This window comes from Anopheles maculipalpis, chromosome X (assembly GCF_943734695.1).
Source record: "Anopheles maculipalpis chromosome X, idAnoMacuDA_375_x, whole genome shotgun sequence".
Lineage (NCBI taxonomy): Eukaryota > Metazoa > Arthropoda > Insecta > Diptera > Culicidae > Anopheles > Anopheles maculipalpis.
The window spans coordinates 14,036,192-14,059,717 of record NC_064870.1 but is presented as its reverse complement, the minus strand read 5'-3'; the positions used below and the strand labels follow the sequence as shown (position 1 = coordinate 14,059,717).

Here is a 23,526-nt window from a genome sequence, read left to right as displayed (position 1 = left end):
ATCAATCGAGCAAGAAATGCAAACACGGGGTTAGTTTGTGTTTCTTTTGGCTCGCGTTTCTCTCGTTGGTAATTGGCCACGAAGGTCACACTCGCCAGAATTTAGCGCAACGGTTTCTGGCCGTGTTTTTTTTTTCAACCCCCGGACGCTAACAAAGGTATCCCATTGAAGCTCAGGATATGTTCCAAATTGTTGCAAAAACAATCGTTTGGAATTCGCATCAGAATCAATGAAAGTACTCCAGGAAGATATTTGTAGCGAAATTTGAATATGTTATATCACGTTATGTTAACCACCTTCGACATTGGCTCGAGATGTCAAATGTATGTGTGTGTGTGCTCCCGTTGTTCTGGAATGTCCGCTGACGTCCGTTGTTTTTTTTTTCGCCATCCACACAACCATCCAGGGTCTAATCAATTTAACTCAATTGATGTCTGATTAATGTGTGTTCCGCTTCAATCGAACGTTTGCACTTGGATAACATTCTAGCGCAGCTCTTTGCAAACCACCGGAACCCCGCGTGTGCGTTTACACCCTTACTCACCCGCCATTACAGAGGTCCGCAAGCAGTCAGAGCGAAGCAACGTGTAGGCGAGTTGCAATTGCAAAAAAAAAATGGATAATTAAACAAACCCGTGCACACTCCTGTCGCGCGTCCTGCTGACAACTCGGTTCTCCCGGTGCATGTACGGGAATGTCAGCCCACTTAATTAAAGCCGTCAACCCACGCGCGCCGCTTTTAAAGGCTAGTGTTTGGTTACCTGCTTTGGGGTGCGAGAGTTTGGGATACGCGCTCGCGCCCGCCCGATTACAACAGGAACGGGCAAGATATTGGCCCAGTCTCTGTGCGGTTGCCGATGGAACCGATTGCCCTGCGAGAAGATTTACGACACGCCCCTAATGCGTTGAAGCGAAGGACGAATTTTTACGACTTGCGGCTGCCGCCAGCATTTCGTCCTCGGGATGCCGCGACCCCTTTCTCCCTTCGGCAGGGGGACAACATGGGACACATGGTGCATTGCAAGGGCGGTGCGCGCGTGTTGAAAAACGGTTACGGAGCACTTGGGTTTAATTAACGCGTTAGCAAGCAAATAACAGAAAGTTGTTTCCCGTTCCCAAGTCCTCCCATTCCAACATGGCACACACACACACATGAGGCAATCGTTCTTTCGCTTGTTTGATGTTTTGTAATGGTTGTTGTTTTTATTATCTGCCACAGGGGGGCCGATTTGGCAGATGCGCGAAGAAGGTGGTTGCGGATACTCGACACCCATCGCATGCTGCGGCGGCTGCATTTGCTGGGCATTTGCAGTAAAATGCAAATCGTAAAAATTATGCCTGTATTTTACGACCGGCGTTAACCGCCACCAAACAGGGGTGTTAATAGCTGCTTGTTTCTTCTGCTGCTGCTGCTCGGATCGCTTGCGACCGTTGCAGCATTCCACGGAAGAAAAGAAAAAAAAGCAACAGATTTTTAATATCTCGGTACAGTTCCGAAAATAACGAAACACCAATTTGACGGACCTCGGACCCCTTGACTGCTGACGGTGCGCTGGTGTAGCTGGTTCGGCATTGGACCTTGGGGTGCTGGGTGGTTCGCGAGGATTAGAAAGCTATCTAGTGTGCTGTCCTGTCGATGTCCAATAATCCTCCCAAGGTATGCATTTATACCATTAAAAGGTATTAAACAAGCTACCAGCTAGTGTTTTTAATTGCAAATGCAAAATATTTTATGACCCTGCGGCTTAAGGGTTTTTTTTTATTAAACTCGTTCTGGTGGCTAGAAATGCAGCGACATCAAATTGATAACCAATAAAATGTTTTTAATTACTGTTTTATCTCACATAAAGTTCCTTTCAGCAACTTAGACCTTGAGAGGGTCTTGATTTTAGTCCGTGTTGTTGGACTATCAGCAGAGCTTTTTTAGTACCGGTTGTGCCATGTTGAAAGGCTCTCGTATTGGAATTATAACTCATTTAATTACTGAGCACCTGCGCGAATCCTCCGGATTAGTATTTTATATTTACTGATAGCCTCAGCGCTGTCGAAGCACTGACATCCGTCGAGGCATTAAAGAGCTCTGATTACTTTATGCAAAAAATACTGAATATTCTAAGCTCTCTGTTCAATAAAGCATTCCGAATATCGCGTATATGGCTGCCTGCTCATTGCGGGATCCCCGGCAATGGAAAAGCGGACTCCTTGGTCAAACGAGGTGCCTCTGATGGCAGCATTTTTGAGAGGTTCCGATTCCTCCTCACGAGTTTCTTCGCACCCCATGTGGGATGAGGACGAACTCCGGGAGGTTCCTGCACTCCATCTCACCACAGGTTTCCCTGCGTCCTTGGTTTCACGTTCTCCCGATAGATCGTGTGTTTATTCGCATCATGTCGAGACTTATGTCGAATCATTATGCGATGAATGCACATCTTCAACGTATAGGTAGTGCCGACTCCGAGGTTTGTAGCTGTAGCAACGGATACCACGACTTTGACCCCATCCACTGGTCGTGTGTGGAGTTCGATACGGATAGACCCGGACTCTTAGCAGCCGTTCGGGCATCAGGAAGGTCCCGGGAGTGGCCGATGCGCGATATTCTGGGACCGAATCGATAAAAGTTGGTTTAGGAGATCTGAGGTCGTAACTGGCGATCTTGCCGTTGGCAGAATGTCTGGGTTCGATTCTGCAGTAACCTTACAAGGTTATTGTGGCAGTCGGCTCCTTGCGCTTTGGTGGCGTCAGGGTCGCCAGCAACAACACTAGATCACTGAACCTATTGAATTAGGTTTGGACAACGTGTATTTGTGACTGGCGGCTTTAATATTGGCGGTATGCGAGAGTTGGATGCTACTGTAGCTTCACAATGCTGTAGTGGCTTTCGGACTCGTGCGTTCTGCCAAATGGTGGGGCCGCCAGCCATAACATGCCCCACAACCGAGCTCACCCGGGATAAGGTGCACTTGAACTGAGGGAGCAGGAAATGTCTGCCCTCCAAATAGGATATAAGTTTAATGAATTGTTAAGCTAGATATAAGATTAGTTTTTAAGGAATACGGCCTGGCCGTCTTTACGAAATAAAAAAAAATAATTACTGAGCACCTGTGTGACATTGGTCTCTGTTCATTAATAATTTAAGGCAAGTCTAAAATACGCAAGCTTTACTGGTTGAGGTTTTATGTTCCAAATACTGCTCATGACATAGACTGTCTGATGCTGAACATTAGTGTGTCCCTCTATCCTATCAAGAAGATGTAATCAAAGTCTAAGAACCTTGAACAATGGCTATGTGAAGCCCTGTGTGCCCTTTACTGTAGGCATAAAGTCTCCTTTCACGAGAGAGCCTAACTTTGAACCACCGCTCTCTCGGGAGAACTGGAAAAAAACAGTCACATTCCCGATAATAACTTTACCCGCTTAGTATAAACTAAATAAAAACATTCCCATCATATCTATACAGACGGTTCCGATCACCATGACTCAGTCGGCTGTGGGATCCACTCCTCCATAGACAACAGCGCCATCAAACTTCCTAATCACACTTTCATTTTCTCTGCCGAAGCAAAATCCATCCAACTAGCCGCCGACGAAAGACTACAGACCGACCGACTAAACGTCATCTTCACCGACAGTACCAGTGTTCTGGTCGCGCTCTGGAACACGCCACCTCCAAAGATGCCCACATTCAGCTCCTAGACTCCTTACTTGTGTCCCCGATAATCGTTCAGCAGAAGCACACCACTTTCTTTCCCCCCAGCGAGATCCACTTTACCAAAACTTGAACACCAGCAGGCATAACCTAGAACTCAGCAACAAACTCCACCCTATCAAGCAAAACACCTTCTTCAAGGGAAGATACCGAATCCAGATATCACCAACCAGTCCTATCCTTACGAAGGCCAGGACATACACGCCTAACCCATTCCTAAATCCATAACACTAGAACCGCCATATGTGACAATTTTGTCCCATACGTTATGTAAACATATTTTTACATGTTTATTATTAATTAAGTGTTTCTTGTGGTAACATAATTCATAGACATCACAATTAGGTATAATAAAGCTTTGTTAGCAACACAATCAATAATAAAAAAAATCGAATTGAACTGTCTAACCAAGGATATCAAGGCCAGTTTTCTTTACACTAATATAAAATTATACGACTTTTAGTGATGAACGCATATAATTATTCCTTACAGGGTTGAACGACAGTAAATCTAGGGTTAGAACTATAAATTATTTAAACAATCATGTGATAAGTTGAATTTTTAATGATAATAAAACAATAAAACGCGGGCGTCTGTGGACTTCCTTTAGATACACAAAAATACAAAAATTTGATGTCAATAGGATAAAGCTTCTAAAGCAAAAGGAACGCCTAGATTCAAAGCATCTACAGTACTAGACAAAATAAATCATACGCGCAAAGTAAAAATGCTCTTTGAGGAGTATTTTCTTTATTTTTCTGATGAAAAACCATGATTTAGTCGGAAGAATTATAGTATTTTCTATAAAGTTTTTAGTATTGTAGAAAAAAATAAAAAATGCATACAAGAAGTTGCTATAGCCAACAGTTGGTTTTTGGAGCATGGACTAAATAAATCATACACTTTAAAAAACCTTTTTTCTTGCCGTGATAATTAACTAACAGTTCAGGCACTGTTAGTCACAGTCAGTTAGTTAGTGACAGTTCTTTTACTGGAAAGAGCGTTACATGAAAAGTGTAAAATGTCAGGAAAACAAATTTCGCTCGATGTGAGAAATCTGGTTATAAGCGATCGCAAAAAAGGAATTGCTTTCCGGAAAATTGCTGAAAAGTATTCGATTTCTATTGGAGCTGTGCAGCATATATCTGGAAAAAACACGAATACTTTGGAATTGTGCGCAACTTAGCACCCGTCGTGATGATGCGAGAATAATTCGGTTGGCGCAACTAAACCCGACGTTGTCTTTCCAGGGAAATTAAGGAATCGATGAATCTGGATGTCGATCGCCGTAACTCACGCCGGCCCCTCAACGAAAGTGGATTGAAAAGTTGTTTGGCATCGAAGCGCTCTTTCATAAGCATGCAAAACAAACAGATGAGATCGGAATTTGCCAAAATGTACGCCGGGATATCCGTAGACATTTGGAAAAGCGTTTTGTGAAGCAATGAGAGCAAGTATGAGCTGTTTGAACAAAACAGTTGATCCAGGGTATGGCGCAGATCCGGTGACGCACTTAAGGAACTATACATTCAGAGGACGGTAAAGCATGGAGAGGGAGAACATTATGATTTGGAGATCGTTTGCGTGGTCTGGAGTCGGAAGTTTGGTGAATATCAAGGGGATTATGACCGCAGATGTGTATATTAACTTGTGGATTGAAAATTTGGAGGTTTAACTATTGAAAACTGGCCTAGAAACAAATTACATTTTTCAACAAGACACCGACCCTAAACATACGGCCCAAACAACAACTGCGTTCTTCAAATCTAACCAAATTAAGGAGCTCGAGTGGCCACCCCAATCTCCCGACTTGAATCCGATAGAAAATTTGTGGTGTTATTTGGACGATAAAGTCGACAAAACATCGATCTCCTACAAGGACGACTAGTTTGATGTTTTGAAAACAGCGTGGGAGAAAATTGATCCAGAATATCTACGGAATCTCTTTGAAAGTATGCCTCGTCGACTGGAAGCGGTGCTGAAGGCAAAGGGGTGGTCATACCAAATATTAAGAGTTCAAAAATAAAAGGAGATATTTGGTATAAGCATAATTTGTGAATAAGAAATCTGATGTATGATTTATTTGGTCCATTCCGATCCTCATCCTTTCCTGAAAGATAGCATATATTTAGAAAGTCATGCGTTATTCGAATAACTTCACTTCTACAACATTATTGCCTGATAATAGGGCAACAACTTTCCTAAAGATAGCATTGTTGTAACTATTACATTGAAGGAAATAATGAGCTTGTAGAAAAACTAGTTAAAGCGTACGAATTATTTTGTCCCGTACTGTATGACACATCTTTAGCTTTCAAAATATTACATTGTTTCATCGGAACCTGGCTCACATGAAACGCATACGTACGAAACACTTTTAGTACATTTTTTAAATAATGGTCTATTGCATGTGAAGCAGTCGCTCTCGTGACACATTTGCTCTCGTGACAAGACATTTGAACCTGACAGTGCCAACGAGAACCTCCAGCACCTGACATAGGCAAGTTAGCGTTAGCGCTCTTATTTTCAGCGTACTCTTTGGCAAGTTCTTCGCCTAGCTTGAAATCGAAAATCGTCTACATATCTTTTCTTTTGTTAGTTCTTTTTACAAGGCCCAAGCATTGATTTCCGCCAAATCCAGACTATTAAAATTTGAATAAACAGGTCACCTTCTACTAACACTTTTCACGGACTTTCTACAGTACTTTCTACACATTGGGTCAACTACATCCACTCCGTACTTGATCGAGTAGTAGAAAGACACGGTTTCAGGCTTAGGATTTTCTATGTCCTAAGTGCACCAGGCAAACTGGTTGGTGCACGGGTGTTGGGAGAGCATACACAGCGACCAAGCAAACCGGCAAGTCGAAACGTGTAGGCTACTTGTTTGGATCTTTGGATTGTGCTGGGGTCCCAAACACCGAATAGCAGCAGGTGATGCTTTGGGTGGAGAGCAGGCGATGGGGACACTCGGACGAACCAATGTTACCAATAAAATTGCGGTAGAGTGTACAAAAATGGTGCTTACATAGATTAGCCGATTGGTGATAGCGAAAAAATTCGTGCACTTTTATTGTTCTATTCATATTGACATGCATTGTCCCGAAAATTTAAAATTTTCCTTCCTGTGAGTTCGTCTGCTGATTGTTGTCTCCTTCAAGATGCCCTTAATACCTTCTCCGTGTGGTGTCTTAACAATGGCCTTAATCTGTGTCCTGCTAAATGTTGTGTTATTTCGTTTGGGAGATCTTCTAAGATCTATCACAACTACACCCCTCATGACACCGCCATAGGTCGAGGAACTTCCGTGAAAGACTTGGGAGTGTGTGGCTGGACGAGACTCTCTCTTTTAACGTACATGTTGATCATGTTGTGGCCAAGTCCAACAAAGCTCTGGGTCTGATTGGTTGACTGTCTTCAGAACTTAGAGACCTCTTATGCCTTTGTTTTGTTGCTTGGTCCGATCCACCTTGGACTACGCCGGCGTTGTCTGGTCTCCCCCAGGCTCGACTGCAATGGCCAGGCTGGAGAAGGTGCAGCGAAAATTCCACCGACGAACAAAACTGTTCGTCGCTTCCTGGCAGATTATCAACTGACCCTTCCATCCTATCCTGTTCGCTGTCGACTTCATGGGCTGGACTCTATAGAAGCCGGACACTACCACCTCCGATCATGCTTTATCGCAAGTCTCCTCTCCAATGATCTGGATGTTCCTTCTCTTCTGTCAGCCATCCCCCTTTATGCCCCATCCCACCGGCTACGCGATACGGTTCAAACGAACCTTTTTTAAGAGCGCTATCGGCCTTCACTAACGCGTACCACCTGTTCGACTACCATGTCTCTGTGTCCCATTTTCGTTCTCATCTACGTGATTTTTTCCTTGCATCCTCGTTAGTGTCGTGTGCATTTTTTTCAATCTCCCTATTGTCCTCCTCACCATTCTTAGTTATTAAGACAATTTTTGTGTAAAATAAATAAATAAATAAAACGTTCGGACAAAAGTGTGTAGCTGCGGTGACGGATTCCACGACGTGGATCACCTTCTGTGGTCCTGCGTGGAATTTAAAACCAAGAGACCCTCCTTGTTGAGCGCAGTCGAGCATATTGGCAGACGAAAGGGTACAGAAATTAGAGAAGTGTGGGCTATCAGTGATCTCCCCTACATGAGGATCATTTAGCGATTCGCCAGAGACAACGGTCTTGTCCTATGATTCCGCATCCTTAGTATCCTTTCAATCCTTATTCGTATTTCCCCATTCCTTTTTTGTTAAATGTTGTGTTGTCTATGTTTTAAGTGTATTTTTGTAGTGCCACGGGTGATCCGATGACTGGGCAACAGCACTCGAGGGCGATTCCAACACTGCCGTAAAAGGGAGGCAGGCGTTGTTGAAAGTACAGTGTTCTCCACTCCAGTCCAGTTTTGACACATTGAGTTTGACAGCGTTGGCGTCGGGTTCGGGGTGTTTGGCGGGTTTAGTCTCGAGAGTAGTGAAGTCGCTTTCGCTACTGTGGGAGAGAGCTTACCGATCATCCTTAGATTGGACGCTGACTAGATTGAGCTTGAAATGTCATTGCGGGACTGCACTGGAGAACACTGTACCCAGACAACTAAATGTGCTGTCTTAACAATATTTGCTTGTTTGTTGCAGTCCTGATCGAACCACAAAGGTCAACAATAGAACCGGACCATCAAAACGCACATCATCTACGAATATATCACCATCATCATCACCACAACCATAACCGAGTATGCCCGGGATAAGGCAAAGAATAAGGAGGAAATGCCTTATCAATATGATTATAAAATTTATTCAACACAAGCGGTGTTGACAATACGGCACTGGACCGTCATAATTAATTATAAATAAATAAAACGCGTACACGCCAGTGCTACCAGACTTGCAGATGCAAATCCATCATTCGTTCATAGCAGCGATACCAGCCATCCTCAACGTATATTGCCTATGGGACATATGGCGGTTCTAGGTTAGAAATGATTTTTTTAAAGTACCAATTTTACGATACACAATTTTTTATTCACGCATTCAAAATATCGTTGAAAATAAATAAAAGTCAGAAAATTTCAATAGGTTTACACGATGGCAAGCGGAATAACACACCTTTTTCGAGTGCGATGGGACCAAAAAGTCCCATCGGCGGTTCTAGTGTTATGGCTGCCATGCCATGGCTAAGGTCTCTAAGGTCACACCGGGCATCGAAATGACTTACTAGACTTGCCGATACCCATACTTGGATGGTCAGTCCCCTCACTACGAGGGGGACGGGTCCTGATGGGATTTGAATCCCGGTCCTGCCGTTTGAGGACCGGCGCCGTTGTCGCCTGCACCACCCGGCCGCCCCATACCGGTTAGACTACAATCCTCCCCGACCTGACAAACTGCATCAGAATCGCCTTATTAGATTTTTAAGCATCAGCAATTTGTGCAGAGAAAGCGAGTTTTAACTTGTTACTAACCACAATCACAATAGTTTTGAACAAAATAGATAAGCCACATCCGCAATAGGCGTGTGAGGCAAATGCAGTCTCAGAGACTTAAAGCTTCTATAAATAAACGAAAGAAAAGCATAACTTTGAAGCGGATTAAATATAAAATACGTGGTTAAACTTCCCCCCATCAATACAAGCTTGGGCTATTGTCGTCATCTTCCTCTTCTTGGCTTAGAGACCTTCTAGGTCACGCCGGCTAACTAGACTTGCTTGATAACCACGTAGTTCAATCCTCACTACTGAGGAACGGTCCGGATGGGATTTTAATCTCGATCTTGCCGGGTGAAAGCTAGTGCCTCCTGTCACTTTACCATGCGACCACCAGCAGGACGTATCATCATGGAGCCTAATAAAAGCGCGTCATAGTCCACGAAAATATTCTATTTTTGGCTTGGTGTTCTAATTTCAGTAATTATTGAAGTACATTCAGAAATGTAGTTGAAACAGAAATTTAGAAGCCTAAGAAGCCACCACTTCGATTGTCTAGAATAATAGTCGCCGATCTGATCTGATACACTGCCAAGTCTCTTGGAAGACGAGTGTCTCCTCCTCGGCGCATCTCTGTGAGTCCAGTCCCCGAGTTGGATCACCGAACAACGCAACCTCCAGATCCGTTTCTAGTACCTCGTCTGGATCAGGTTCGCTTCACACCGCTAGGAGTGTTTCAATGTGTTGTCTGTCTGCCCAGAACGCGTTAAGCAAGTCACCAACAACGCTTCACACTGCCAGTGTCAGCAAGTGATAGAAACCATCCCACAAAATGGTTACACCGATCGCGAACGATGAACTTCTTCTCCTCACCGGCGAGGACCGGTGAACGGAAATGGTTGGTAACAAGTGGTGCAAAGGTGTTGGATGTTCTCTATTCACATTCGGTCTCTGTCGCACGTTTTCTTGACTCTCGGAGAAAACCACCGTCCGGAAGGAAAGCTGTAACGGTTAGACTGAAGCAAGCAGCAGGTAGCTTGGGTCAGGGTTAGGGTTTGGGATGGTGTGGTGACGCAAGATGTCACGCAAGGGTGGGAAAAGAAAATGGACAAATCGACGTTCCTTCCCGACGCGAGAACTATTCCAAACAAACGGGTCAATAACTGGGAAAGAATGTATCCATCCCTTCAAACTCCTCTAGCCTCACCTTCACCATAACTCAGGCTAGCTCCACGAATCTCCCAGCACACTATTTTTCTCTCTTTCTCGCTCACTCTCCAGGGCGATGCTTTCAAAAACAGAGTTGCTTGCTGTCATTGCTGGGGCAGTAGCGTACTCGCCAGAGGAGGAGTTGATGGAGACGCAACCCCTATACACATGCACCGGTGTTCTAGTCGAGCTTCATCTTCTTGTCTGTTTATCCTCCGGGCACAAGCTGTTGCAGGAACGGGACAGAAGTAAACCTGTCAGGTGAATCTAGCCGCTTGCACATGACAGTTCTGCCTGTAGCTGGTGCGTAGAACGCTAGAATCATAACTAATTGATGGTCGGGCACGCACTTGATCTCTTCTCCCTTTGCTCGTAGACTTCCCTAATTGCAACTACTAAAACCAGATGCATTGAGTGCACACTACCCCAACATCAACTCCCCCCCCCCCTCCCTTCCTCTGCCCACATCCGCTAGCCTTCTTTAATCATCTTACACCACCTCTTCGGTTCTGTTTTTACCCCCTTAGCCATCCATCCAGGTATTGAGCCCGCAGCAACCAGTTTTCTCACGCGTTACGTGTCCCGCCGCTCGTACACGGGAAGGCGAATGGAGAAACAGAAAACTCTAAAACTAAAAGTAAATAAACACCGCCAGAAGTGCAACAAACATAAGAAATGTAATGGAGGAAAGGAAGAATTTCCCTTCCCTTCGCCCGTGTTACGAACACAAAAAGAAAGCAAGAAGACACATACACATAAACATGTTATTAATGGAAGCAACAAAAATAAAGAAAGAAGACACAACAGAGTGAATGAGAGAGTAAAAAAGCTAGCATCAAGAAGAAAAAGAAAGGCCTGATTAAGAGCAAAATTAAATTACAACATTTGAAAGAAACGACGGGACTGTCCGACTTCAGAAGAGCACGAAAAAAAAACCATGTAAAATAGAACAAAATTACAGGAAAGTAACAACAGGCAGAAGCGGCAGACGAAGCAGGACAGTGGAGATGCTAATACAGGGTTTCCAAGCTTCCTTAACACATTGACTGCCACTATGCATGTCCACTGTACCGCCCCCGCCAGGCCACCGAATCACGCTTTGAAACAAATTTCAGTCCGCAACAAGAACATCATGTTTTAGCCATCCGTCATGTCTCTGTTGGGGGAAAAAATTATGACGCGCATGCAAAAGATGCTACAACAATAAGAGACAAAACCTGGACTTTGTGTTGAATGAATGTTGAATGATTCAACTTTGTGTTGAATGTTTTAAAATTGTTTGTCGAAAATAAACGATGAATAAATGAACACCGATATCATATAATTATGGATTATTGAATAAATGAAAATAGAAAAAATAGTAGAACCTCTTCTTTTTTTTTCTTAGTAAGAATAACCACTACAGAAAAGCACTGTAAAAGAAATCGAATGAAAAATGTGCGAATTTATATCCTCTATATGGTTGACGCGGCCCGATCGGAAAAAAAACCTGTCAGCCACTATGTGGCTGACGTGGCAGTCAACGTGTTAAATAAAGATGGAGCTGGCAAGTTATCGATAAAACCTGGAAAATTTCTGTTGCCCTTTCGCGATTCGATTTCCGAAACATTGGTTTCTTCCCGTCCGGTTGTTTCAGTCGAGCCGAAAGAGTCCTTAGTTCTCTGCCAGCGAATTGCTCACATTTATTTTGTTCAAGTCATTGATGGAGACCTCATTTTCAGACTGAACGTCCCGGTGACATCTAGAAGGTCTTTAAGCCTAGAAAAAGATGCAGAATTCAGCCATTTTTGAAAAATTTTCAAAACATTATCTGTCGAGAAGGTGTAGCAAAGTCGTTTTCGTTCTCCGTCCCATAAATTGTCCATCTGGAGCAGAGTCCAAAGACATGGGCGTCGTGCATTTGCTAGTTCAGCTCGCAAACCCTGTAAAATGTATAATATTGAAGTAAACTGTCTTGCTCTCTTTCTCGCTGTCTTTGTTGTATTCTGTCGGCCTTGGTAGAATGAAGGAGTCCTTCATAACACTTATGCTTCACGGTCCCCTACCTTTCCGTCAACTTCGTTCCCCTTTCCCGTTCCTTCTTGCTCCTAGTTCTTTTTTTTTTTCCTGTTTGTTTCCACACCCTTGGAGAGAAGCACCGTTCCGTCAGAATGACATGACGCGGCTGTGAAAGAAATTAAAACCCATAGCCACAGACCCTTCTTCCTTCCCGGACCCTTTGATGTCTTCCCTCTCGATCACTTCTCTACCAAACACCAACGAGTATGATTTTTTTTTTTTGTTCCTTTCAGCACAAACGGAGCAAATTTGGTGCTCCACACTGGTAGATCAGAGAGAGAGAGAGAGCCTGACAGAGGACTGCAGTTGTTAGTGGCAGTAGTAGTGGGTATTAATGAAGAGTAAGTCAGCAAAATGCCAATGAACTTTGTGCGTGTTTCCGCCTCTTTGCTGTATATCTCCGTCCGCTTTGCCCTTGGTTTTCTTCCGTTCTGTCCTACCATCACCACGGTCAATGCCATTCTCAATGGGGAGGGGGGGGGGGGGTTGCGGTTCTCGGACACCGCCACCGACCCGTACCCGGGGAGGTGCATCTTACAACAGTAAAAATGGTTGCCCTCAAGCGTTCGTTCAGAGCAAAACGGGAACAGATGGGAGAATCCTTCCCACTTCGAACTCCCCCTCTCGAACGTGTGATCCACACGCCCTTTTGTTGCTGCCAACGCTTTTTAATGCAGTTTTTTTTACAACCCTTTACCACCCATGCTCTTCCTGCCCGTCTGCTTGCCTACTACAACGGTATGAATGCACGCAAAACGGAAATCGGAAAAGATTCATTCATTATCACCCAACCCCTATTTTACCCTGCATTCCATTCTCTCGTGGTCTCTTGTTTTGTGCTTCACTAATGACACATCGGGATGTACCAGTGAAGGCTGTTTTACAGGTGCGAATAGCCTTCATCCCTCCCTCAGTGGTCACTCTTCTTCGGTTTTGCCCTTGCCCTCATTATTGAACCCACATCCATCATTCGGGTAGGTCAGTGTTCAGCTTTTTCCAGCTACTGAGGGCAACTGAATAAGGTTTGCAATAAGATGAGTGTTTCCCTTCGTCACAAAGTCAACTACAGCCCCCCCCCCCTTCCCTCTCCGCTCTCTTCCCCCCATAACTATACTCCTTCGTACCGGGTGGAAATTTTTCCTGTTAAAAAATGGCAACCACAAGAAGAAAACGCAAATCTGAAACGCTCCATTCCTCCTCCGTTGCAACACAGACCTGAAACACACAGATACCGGGGAAAAGGGACCGCGTTTGATAGCGTCAATATTAGTCACCGCCAGGGGGGCAAAAATACGTTTTGTGTCTCCTTATCAAATGACTCTCCAGCGCTTACGACACGCACACCTAGGCATCATAATATCAAACAATCGTCACCAAATATCCACTCCCATTGCTGTTACATCTTCCAGTAATATTTGAAATCATGAGCACTAAACAAAACCAAACCTATAACCACCAACAAATTTTCGATTTCGATTACAACGAAGCCAACTGGTCAATCTTTGCCGGTAGTATCAACAGCAGTATAGATTTAACTAAAATCAACCTAGGAACTGTAGAAAACTACTGAACAATATTGACAATATGGTAACTCAATTCACAACAATTGTGACACAAACCCATGAGCTGGCGGTGCCGAAACATAGTCCAGCGTTGTACAATACGGGCGTTCGGGATAATTTTGACAGTTACATTTTTGTTTATAACTCGTGATGGAATTGGCATAGGAAAACAAGCAATACGTCATTCGACAGCTAAAAGTGTACGGAACAAGCAGCGAAAAAATCCCGTGATAAAAAAATGCCAAAAAAGAGTACATTGTGGAAGCGGATCACATGCATCATGATGATCCACGCCGGACACGACAACCGCCGACACGGTTAACACCCAGAACAACCGGTGGCTGGCTTACTGCCCGGCGGACGTGCCACGGGTGCCGCAAACCAAGTTCCCCCAGACGGTGATGGTGTTTTCCTGCGTGTCATCGGAAGGGGACGTGACGGCCGCCCCACTTTTTCGAGCAGGGGCTGAGGCTGAACGCGGACAGGTACATTTCCATGCTGGACACCGTCGTAACGCCTTGGATTACGAGAGTGGCCAACGGCAGACCGTACGTGTTCCAGCAGGATTCCGCTCCGTGCTATACAGCTTCCAAAACGATAAAGTGGTTGGCGACCAATTTCAACGACTTCACTGCGCCGAATGTGTGGCCTCCCAGCTCCCCGGATCTTAATCCAATGGATTATTTCGTATGGGGCGCGGTGGAACGGGACACCAACGAAACCTCCAGCAACACCAAGGCGGAGCTCAGGTCCGTTTTCACGGCCCTACCCCGCGAAACTGTCGCCAGGGCTTGTTCCCGGTTCCGGAGACGGGTGGAGGCCGTAATAGAAGCCGAGGGCGGATATTTTGAATAAAATGAATAAAATACATGGTAAGCTACTATTTCTAAAACAAAACAAAATTGCCCCGATGATTAATTTTACCATAAATTTTTTTTTCTTTCTCCGTAGGTGACTGTCAAAATTATCCCGAACACCCTGATATTGCCTCATGAAATAAAAATACTAATCCGACAACGGAACACAGCTCGTCGCAAACGGCAAAGACACAGACGATGCTTTGTTGTGAAAAATAAATACACGCTACTATGCAATTTATTACAGCAAAAACTAGAAGACCATCGTAATAGTATGTGGTCAACAGTGTTAATTTAAATCAACAACGAGATAACAAACAAAAATAAAATCTGAAAGTTTGTAAAGGTGATCAAACGCAAAGAAAATTTCATTCCTTCCCTTAACCAGAACAATAAAACATTAATAACTTCTGACGAAAAGAGGCCAAGGCAATCAAAGAACAGTTCGAGTCGGCCCACTTTACAACCTTCTTCTTCTTCTTCTTGGCCTGCTCAAGATTGAGCACATCTCGTCAACATGGCCAGGACTCCAATCAGTTTCCAGGAAACTCGGTCTAGGGCTGCAGTTCTCCATCCACGGCGACATTCGATCTCCGACAGGTTAGACTCCACATCACCGTGCCCCAACCAACGTATCCTTCCGGCTTTGACTACCGTCAGGATATCAGCACCGCCAAACAACTCAGCTAGCTCGTGGTTCATTCTCCTTCGCCACATGCCCTGCTCGCACAGACCGCCAAAGATAGTCCTTAGCATCCGCCGTTCGAAAATGGCGAGTGCATTGGCGTCCTCCGTCAGCATAGTCCAAGACTCGTACCCTTAGAGGACTACGACTAGGACTTGGCGTCTTCTGGATCGCAGGAGTTTGTGAAGCCCGCAGTAGGCACGATTCCCCTGAACAATAGCAGAACTCCTCTACCAGCTCGAGATCGTCGCCGTCAACTGATACTCTGCTTCCGAGTCGGGCTCTATCACGGTCAGAGCCTCCGGCAAGCAGATATTTCGTCTTCGTCGCATTGATGCTCAATCCAATTCTATTGGCCTCTGGTTTTAATCGGGTGTACGCCTCGCACACCGCCGCCACTTTACAACATACAACTCTATTAGCCCGATACAGCATAAAGTTGAAAAAAAGTTAGACAATGTAATGCCTCAAATAGATTCACTTCTCATGACCCTGCGCTGCTTTGCTAAACAAAAGAAATTTAAGAAATACTCAAAAAGCTTTAAAACATGAAATCACCAGGATTGGACAATATTAACAATAAAACCCTACATTTCACACGGAAAACAAAACCCTACATTTCACTCGATATGGAAAAAGCATTTGGTACAATTTGGCATCAGGGCTGTTGTTGTATAAACTAATCTTATTAAAGTTTCCTAAACCACTGATAAAAATAATACAATCGTTTCTTAAAAACAGACTAAAATAATAAATAAAATAATGTGCATATAGCTAATACTCTATCGTAACCTTTTGTACCAGTTTCTGGAGTACCGCAAGGGAGCATAATATCTCCACTCCTTTTCAATATTTATGTATCAGATATTCCTAAAATGAAAAATGTAGCCAATATCTATATGCGGACGATTTTGCTCTAACGTCATCATCTAAATCTCGAAAAGTTGTTTTAGGATCATTAGGCAACGCTAGGGGCGGTCCCTGGTGGTATAGGCGACAGCGGCGCCGGTCTTCAAACGGCAGGACCGGGGTTTAAATCCCATCTGGAGACCGTCCCCCCGTAGTGAGGACTGACTATCCAACTACGTGGTATCGGCAAGTCTAGCAAGCCATTTTCAATGACGACTTAGAGGTCGTTAAGTCAAGAAGAAGAAGAAGAAGAAGAAGGCAACGCTTTAATCAAATATTCTAATTTTGGCCTGAAATTGGAAAATTTAGATAAATGACACAAAAACTGAAGTTAATTATTTCTCCCGCAATACAAGCATGCGAAAACTTCCACAAGCAGGACTAAAAGTTAATAATAGAACCGACTCATAGAAAAATCATGTCAAATAGCTAAGAATGATACTAGACAAGCGTTTAACATTTGAAGAACACATAGAACAAACAATAATTAAAACTGAAAAACTGCTGAAAATGTTATACACATTCTTGCATAGGAAATTCAAACTTAATGAAAAAAACAAGCTACTCGTATACTATAGTTTCTTTCGTGCGTTATTAACCTACGCCTCCGCAATTTGGCAATATTGCGCAAACGTTCATTAAAAAGAGACAGCAAGTCATCCAGAACAAAATCTTGAAAATAATAATATACACCCGACTGAAACGTGAAGCAGCAAGAATTGGATTGATGATCAATGCGACGAAGACGAAATATCTGCTTGCCGGAAGCTTTGATCGCGATAGAGCCCGAGTGGGAAGCAGCGTGTTAGTCGACGGCGATAACCTCGAGGTAGTAGAGGAGTTCTGCTATCTTGGGACTGTCGTAACTTCGGATAACGATGTCAGCAGCGAAATCCGGAGACGCCGTCTGCTGAGATCCAGAAGACTTCGGGACCGCACGAAATGTGAGATATATCGCACCCAGTTTTCCTATATCGCCACGAGTCTAGGACCATCTGAGCGGAGGATGCAAACGCTCTTGGCGTGTTTGAGCGTCGCATCCTCCGGATCATCTTTGGCGGTGTGTTCGAGCATGGAGTGTGGAGGAGAAGGATGAATCACGAGTTTGCTGAGCTATACTGGAGAACCGGACATCCTGACGGTAGCAAAGACCGGCAGGATACGATGGCTGGGGCATGCCCCGCCAAGTAGGTTATTCGTCAGCGACCCCCAGTTCGGCACGAGGCGTCAAGGAGCACAGCGAGTTCGTTGGCTGGATCAGGTGAAGGGTGACCTGTCGGAGATCGGAGCAATGTCATCAAAAACCTAAACGGACGGACCCATTACAAATACGATTATAACGCCCTATGCGTTATAATCATGAAATAGTCCATTAAACTTCTACTAATACTACTACTACTACAATGGCGGACAAAACTGCTGCTTTCGGTGCTTATTACTTCTCGGGATATCCGAGAATCCACTCCGCCAGCAAATACGGAAGCTCGGGAGAAATTCTTGTCTTGCTGATATCACGTAGTTGGATAGTGAGTTCTCACTACGGGGGAATGGTCCGGATAGTTTGGAACTATCCTGGGCTGTCCTCCAACTTCAACACAAATATACAGGAGGTCCCTCGTTAAAGAAGTCCCCAGCGTGTCCTATCGTAGCTCGAACGAGAAACAGTAAGAGACACAGAATCAATTTATGGACACCTGGTTACACCTGGTCCATTTTCCATTGCACCCTTGTCTATCTCTCATGTGGACAATCTAGAGGACCTTGCGGGCAGTGTCGACAGATGCCCGATATTAAGAACATGACCAGTCATAGCGCCAGCTAAAACTTCTACTTTGAGGTGTCCTGAGACAGCTGTCCTCCTGTATCTCAAGTTCTATCTTGTTGTTGGGCTCCGGGATTTTGGCGCCGAAAAATACCTAAAGTTTCGCGATCCAAAACATCCGTATTTATTTTTCTGTCCGGAGCTTCATGCAGGCTTTGCGATAACCACCACATTAAAATATTAAAATAACTCAACAACTAACAGACGTCGCGTTGGACATGGATATTACCCCTCGTGATTTTTGTTTTGTTTTGTTTTTTCTTTTGCCAAGACCCTCAATGTCCAGTGTGCGCTTGTCTTATCTACGCCACGATGCAGCAGTAAAAAAAAAATCAGCCGGCACATGATTAATTGTCGTACCCGTGATTGTTGGGCGCTAGGAAATCCACCCTTGGCTCTCCGCTTTCTGCCATTTTTTTTATGTCCGGCCCTGTTAAGTTGAATGATAAGCGTTCCGTTGCAGGCGCAACCGGAAGATGGTTTACTGACCTCGTGTGCCAATGGAATGCAGATCTCGCTCGGATGGTGGATCAGTTATTTGTTTTTTTTTGCAGTTAGTTTAATGGCGTCTCTCGCCAGGGTCGCGCAGGGTTTGTCGCAAACATTTGTAAGGTTCCCGCTGGAACACAACGGGATGTGGTGGCTCATGGCTTTTGATGGTGATGGCTGGTAAATTCCTGCTTCTATTTGCCCTTTACGTTGACGCTACCAGCCATACAAAGACACACACACACACACGTGCGCGTGGAATAAAGATTTCACAAAGCAGGCAATAAATACCAAGAATGTGCAAACACTGGCGAGGGAGATATTTGTAATTTATATAAACAGGGTGGGAGTGACGACGCGCTGAACAACGAACACCCGTGGTTGCAGGCAGCGCCCGGCAAGTAGCAGGGTTTGTCCCCTAGGGGTTACCACACCAGGGGTGAGGTGTGTTGGCTCTGATAAGAATGGAATGTGATGATTGTTTACTCAGAGGTTTTCTAGCCACAAATATACAGAGACCGAGACATGTATATGCATGCATGGGGACTTGCGTTGAGGACTTGCGGGGTGAGGGGTTTGGGGAAAAGTGAGAAAATGTTAAACTTTTGCCATCAACCCTTATGAAGTCGTGGATGGGTCAGTGGGCCGGGGGGGGATTGGTAAGGGGGGGTGCTGGGTGGGGGGGGGGTTAAAAAGACTGAATACGCGCACATACACGCATAAAGCCGCCCGCACATGTATTGGCTGGGTGAGGGTACGCCATAGTGCACCACGGACGCCATCTGAATCAACGTCAATCTACTCTCTTCCTCTTCGAAGGTCTTGATACCATCCCCCCCCCCCCTTTCCCCCTCTAGATCAACACCGCATATCGCCCCTCTCCCATACTGGAAGTCGCCATCCACAAGCAAAAATGGATGGCAAAACGTTGCGTGGACGCGCCAGATAATGTCACTAGGAAGTGACGGAGAGAGGACCCCATTCGCTCGCGCTATCCCGTTCTCGCCGTCTTTTCGCTCGGAATTGTTTTACACACATCATGCCGCAAGAACGTTATCATCGGCTCCCGGTAGTCCGGGACACATTATCGGGCGTTTGTTGCTGTATATTTGCAATTCTTTCAATTTGTAGCTGCGTGCGAGATGTTTGGGGACAGAAGGCGACACACAGGATAAGATATAGTAGAGCGGAAAGAAAAAAAAATGAAGGAGAGGAAGGGAGGAAATGTTGATTCTCGTTCTTCAGCTCGGCCCGCACCTTCTAGGCGTCTTTGCTTTCATTTTGTGCTGACCTTTACTCGAAAACGCCAAATTCCAACAAATGTGTGCCCTCTTTCTCTCTCTCTCTCTCTCTCTCTCTCTCTCTCTTTCTCTCTCTCTCTCTCACTCTCTCTCTTAGTGGATCACACGAAGAGATATGAACACGCAAGGCAAAAAAATAAATAAATTTATGTCCGTCTGTATGTGTGTGTGTGTGTGTGTGTGTGTCTGTATGTGGCCGTTCGGAAGGAAGGGTAACGGATGGCGAACGACATTCGACGCTAGGCGTCCACTGCAAATATGCAAATTAAGCATGCCCGCATGTGTGCTTACCTTACCGCTTTTGCTTCATTTACTTCTTGTTTTTTCTTTAACATTCTTCCCCCTCGCGCGTTGTTTATGGCTGTGGTCTGAATTCTTTGGCGTGTTTATTCTACGACGACATCGTTTCACTGCTCCATTGTGTCTCTGGACCCCGCAACACAACAGCAACCGCCGCCGGCGCCGCCGGACCCTACCGACGGTCGCTGATCAAACCAATAAAAGCATAATTCTTTCGTTTTTTTTTTCTTCTTACGAGCCCCATCCGTTCCACCGGGGGCACACGACGAACGGGTACGAGCGTTTGCATAAATTCCACAACTCCACAACGGTGGACAGAAGCGGAGATTTGAATGTTAGGAGAGCGTGTTTTAAAGGCTGAAATATGTCGGAAGCACTGCCAGGAACCTTCCAGATATTGTGGAGCCCAGAAGATACATAGAGGTCGGTTACGGGTGGCGGATGTCAAGAGTACATCGTCACCAAAGCAAGTGTACACCCGGGATAAAACCTCTGCCTCATGCTACATTACTGTTCGAGATATACTTAGGCATCGTTCTGACAAGCCGATATTAAATGATGTACTCAAAGTCAGCCCCATTCCGCACTGGGATTGGCGAAATCGTTGATATTTTTCTCAAAGCTACGGTCTTCATACGGCATATGACCGGGGTACCATTCGCACTAGGCCCGTTTCCCGGTAGCAAGTCAGCAAATCCAGTAAGTCATTTGATGGCCAGCGTAACGTAGTAGGTCGTTAAGCCAAGAAGAGAAAAGAGAGAGAGAGACATCATACTTCCTCCTTTCGTCCTTTCGAGGTTGTAGCGCCAAAGAAGAAGAAGATATCTCTCAGATATTCTGCTACTCCTGTCGAGGGGCGGTCCGGTGCGCCAGCCTTCACGCGACAGGACCTGTGTTCAAATCCCATCCCCCATGTACGGGAAGGACTGACTATCCGACTACGTCGGTATCAGTAAATCTTAGTACGCCATTCGATGGCCAGCATGGCCTAGTAGATCGCTAAGCCAAGAAGAAAAAGAAGAATTTCGAGAATTAAACACAAAATAGCAGATGTCCTGAATCTCTGGTATCTACGTCAGCAATACACATCCAATGAGGATAATTTAATGTATACTACCGAGACCAAGACGTATGAGCCTAAAACTGGGGATGACTGGGAATCAAATCTCATCCGTATCGTTCCCTAAGCCATAGTATGCCATTAGATGATCCAGGCAGGTCTTCAAGCCCAGAAAAAGAAGAGCTAAGATTATACCTTCTTCTTCTTCTTCTTCTTCTTCTTGACCTTTTCAGGATTGGGCACGTCGCGTCGACATGGTGCTTCTGTTGTCAGTGTGTGTAGCAATACCGCACTGATATGGGTATGGAACCGACTCCTTTTGAAGGACATCACAGGCTCTCCATACTCTACTCCAACTCAATACGTCCACGGCGTACAGAATGGTAACATATCTCTCCAAACATCTAAGCTTGGGTGTACGGGGAAATCCCAAAATCCCGCGGGAAGATGGGTAATATTGAATTAATAATGAATTGACCGGGGGTGGATAACTAGCGTCTGTTCTCCATGTTAGGGGCGGCTTGTTTGTCCTTCTGTCCTGGCATCCTACCGGGACTTTAATCAGCTAGGCCCTCCGACGAGACAGGCCCACCCCCAATACTACTGCAACGAAAGGGAACACTAGACCTAGGTGGGGGCGAATTAGAGATCGAGGTCTTCGCGTTGCAGGTCTTCACACGACAGGACTGGGGATCATATCGCGCCTGTACCATTCCTCAAGTCTACTAAGCCATTAGATGCCCAGCAAGACCTAGGGGCTCAGGATTCAGTCAACAAGAGGAAGAAGACCTATATATTAATGTTATCCTGTAAGCGGTATTCAATCAAGGATAAAGGGCCCCCACTTACTTGTCACGCGGATCGATCCAGGTCGTCTTCTTGTTGATGTGATCGATGAAGTAAACCTTGCCATCGTAGTCGGTGTTAATTTCCCAGCCGAGTGGTAGATCTGCGTTGCTGGAGCTTTTTGGCATAGTTTAGCACTTTCGCTCGTGTACGTGCACACGTCTGGGTGTGCGCGCACGTCCTAGCGTCCGTTTTGTAGTAGTTTCTTGTTTTTTTACAACACTGGTGACACCACTTACACCGCGAATCAAAAGCGAGGGGGAGGGGGGGTGAGAGACTAGTTGACGGGCGGGGACCCCTCTTGTTGTGGTTGATTGGTATCGAGACGAAGTGATTTTTTTCTTTTTTTTTCTCTCTCTCTCTCTCTCTCTCTCTCTCTCTCGTCCTAAAGCTTCAATCTTGACGATATCCTGTGCAGCGAACAAAGCTGAAGAGCATCCTTCCACTATCACCTGCCTACTTTACACTTGTTACATACGTTATGCCACGATTGGTACATTCAGATTCAGAGGGATGTGTTCGGATGGACGCGTAAAGGACGACGACGCATCGAATTCACTACACGCACACACATACACACATGCACACAACACCATCCTACTGCGGCGAGTGTGGGCTATGGAATGATCGGACACGGAATGCGAGTGGTCGCCGCTGTTCGGGAGCGCTCGCTAGCAGACAACGCAGCCGACGATGGTGACGTTTCGGCCATACTAGTGTGATTGGCGGGCAGGTGCTACTACCGAGGCTGTAAAGTCGGAGCCGGACGCCGGTTTCACTTTCACACACGCTCACACGGGTGACCAACACCACCACCACCGTCGCTCTTGCGTGGGTGATCTTCGTCGCTTCGCTGAGCGTTTGTTGCTGTTGATCGATGGTGCGTCAACGCGAAAGGGAGGGCAAGGGGAGAGTGGGAGGGTTTTGGTGGGTAGGGAAGGGTGGGAGTTGGGGTGATGCGGTTGATCGATGATGAAGTGATCGCTTTGATGTCTTTGTCGGTTTTGACGCTCGGTTTAGTAGTTTAGCCGGTTGATTGCAGGGAAGCGGTGCAGCGGCACGGGCGCGTCAGATAAACACCAACACTTATACACATTCTCTACATAGCACTAGCAGCACACAGGATGCTTACACCGTGCACAGTGAAGTGCACTACCATTTTCTTCCAAAATTTGCCTTCTACCGTACGTGCTACACATACACATTTTGTAAAGACACTCAAACACACGCACGCACGAGATAAACACGCACGGATAAATGGACGAAATGACGCACCCAACAAACA

General features: G+C 45.4%; 1 protein-coding gene across 1 annotated transcript in view; it reads right to left on the bottom strand.

The window, feature by feature from the left end:
• LOC126567232 (protein kibra) overlaps positions 1–22,446 on the bottom strand; it is a 29,560-nt gene extending 7,114 nt beyond the window's left edge. Inside the window, exon 1 of the mRNA XM_050223467.1 lies at positions 22,245–22,446. Within this exon, the coding sequence (XP_050079424.1) occupies positions 22,245–22,369 (125 nt within the window). The 5' untranslated portion in view covers positions 22,370–22,446. The remainder of the gene's footprint in view (positions 1–22,244) is intronic.
• Positions 22,447–23,526: the final 1,080 nt, after the last annotated feature.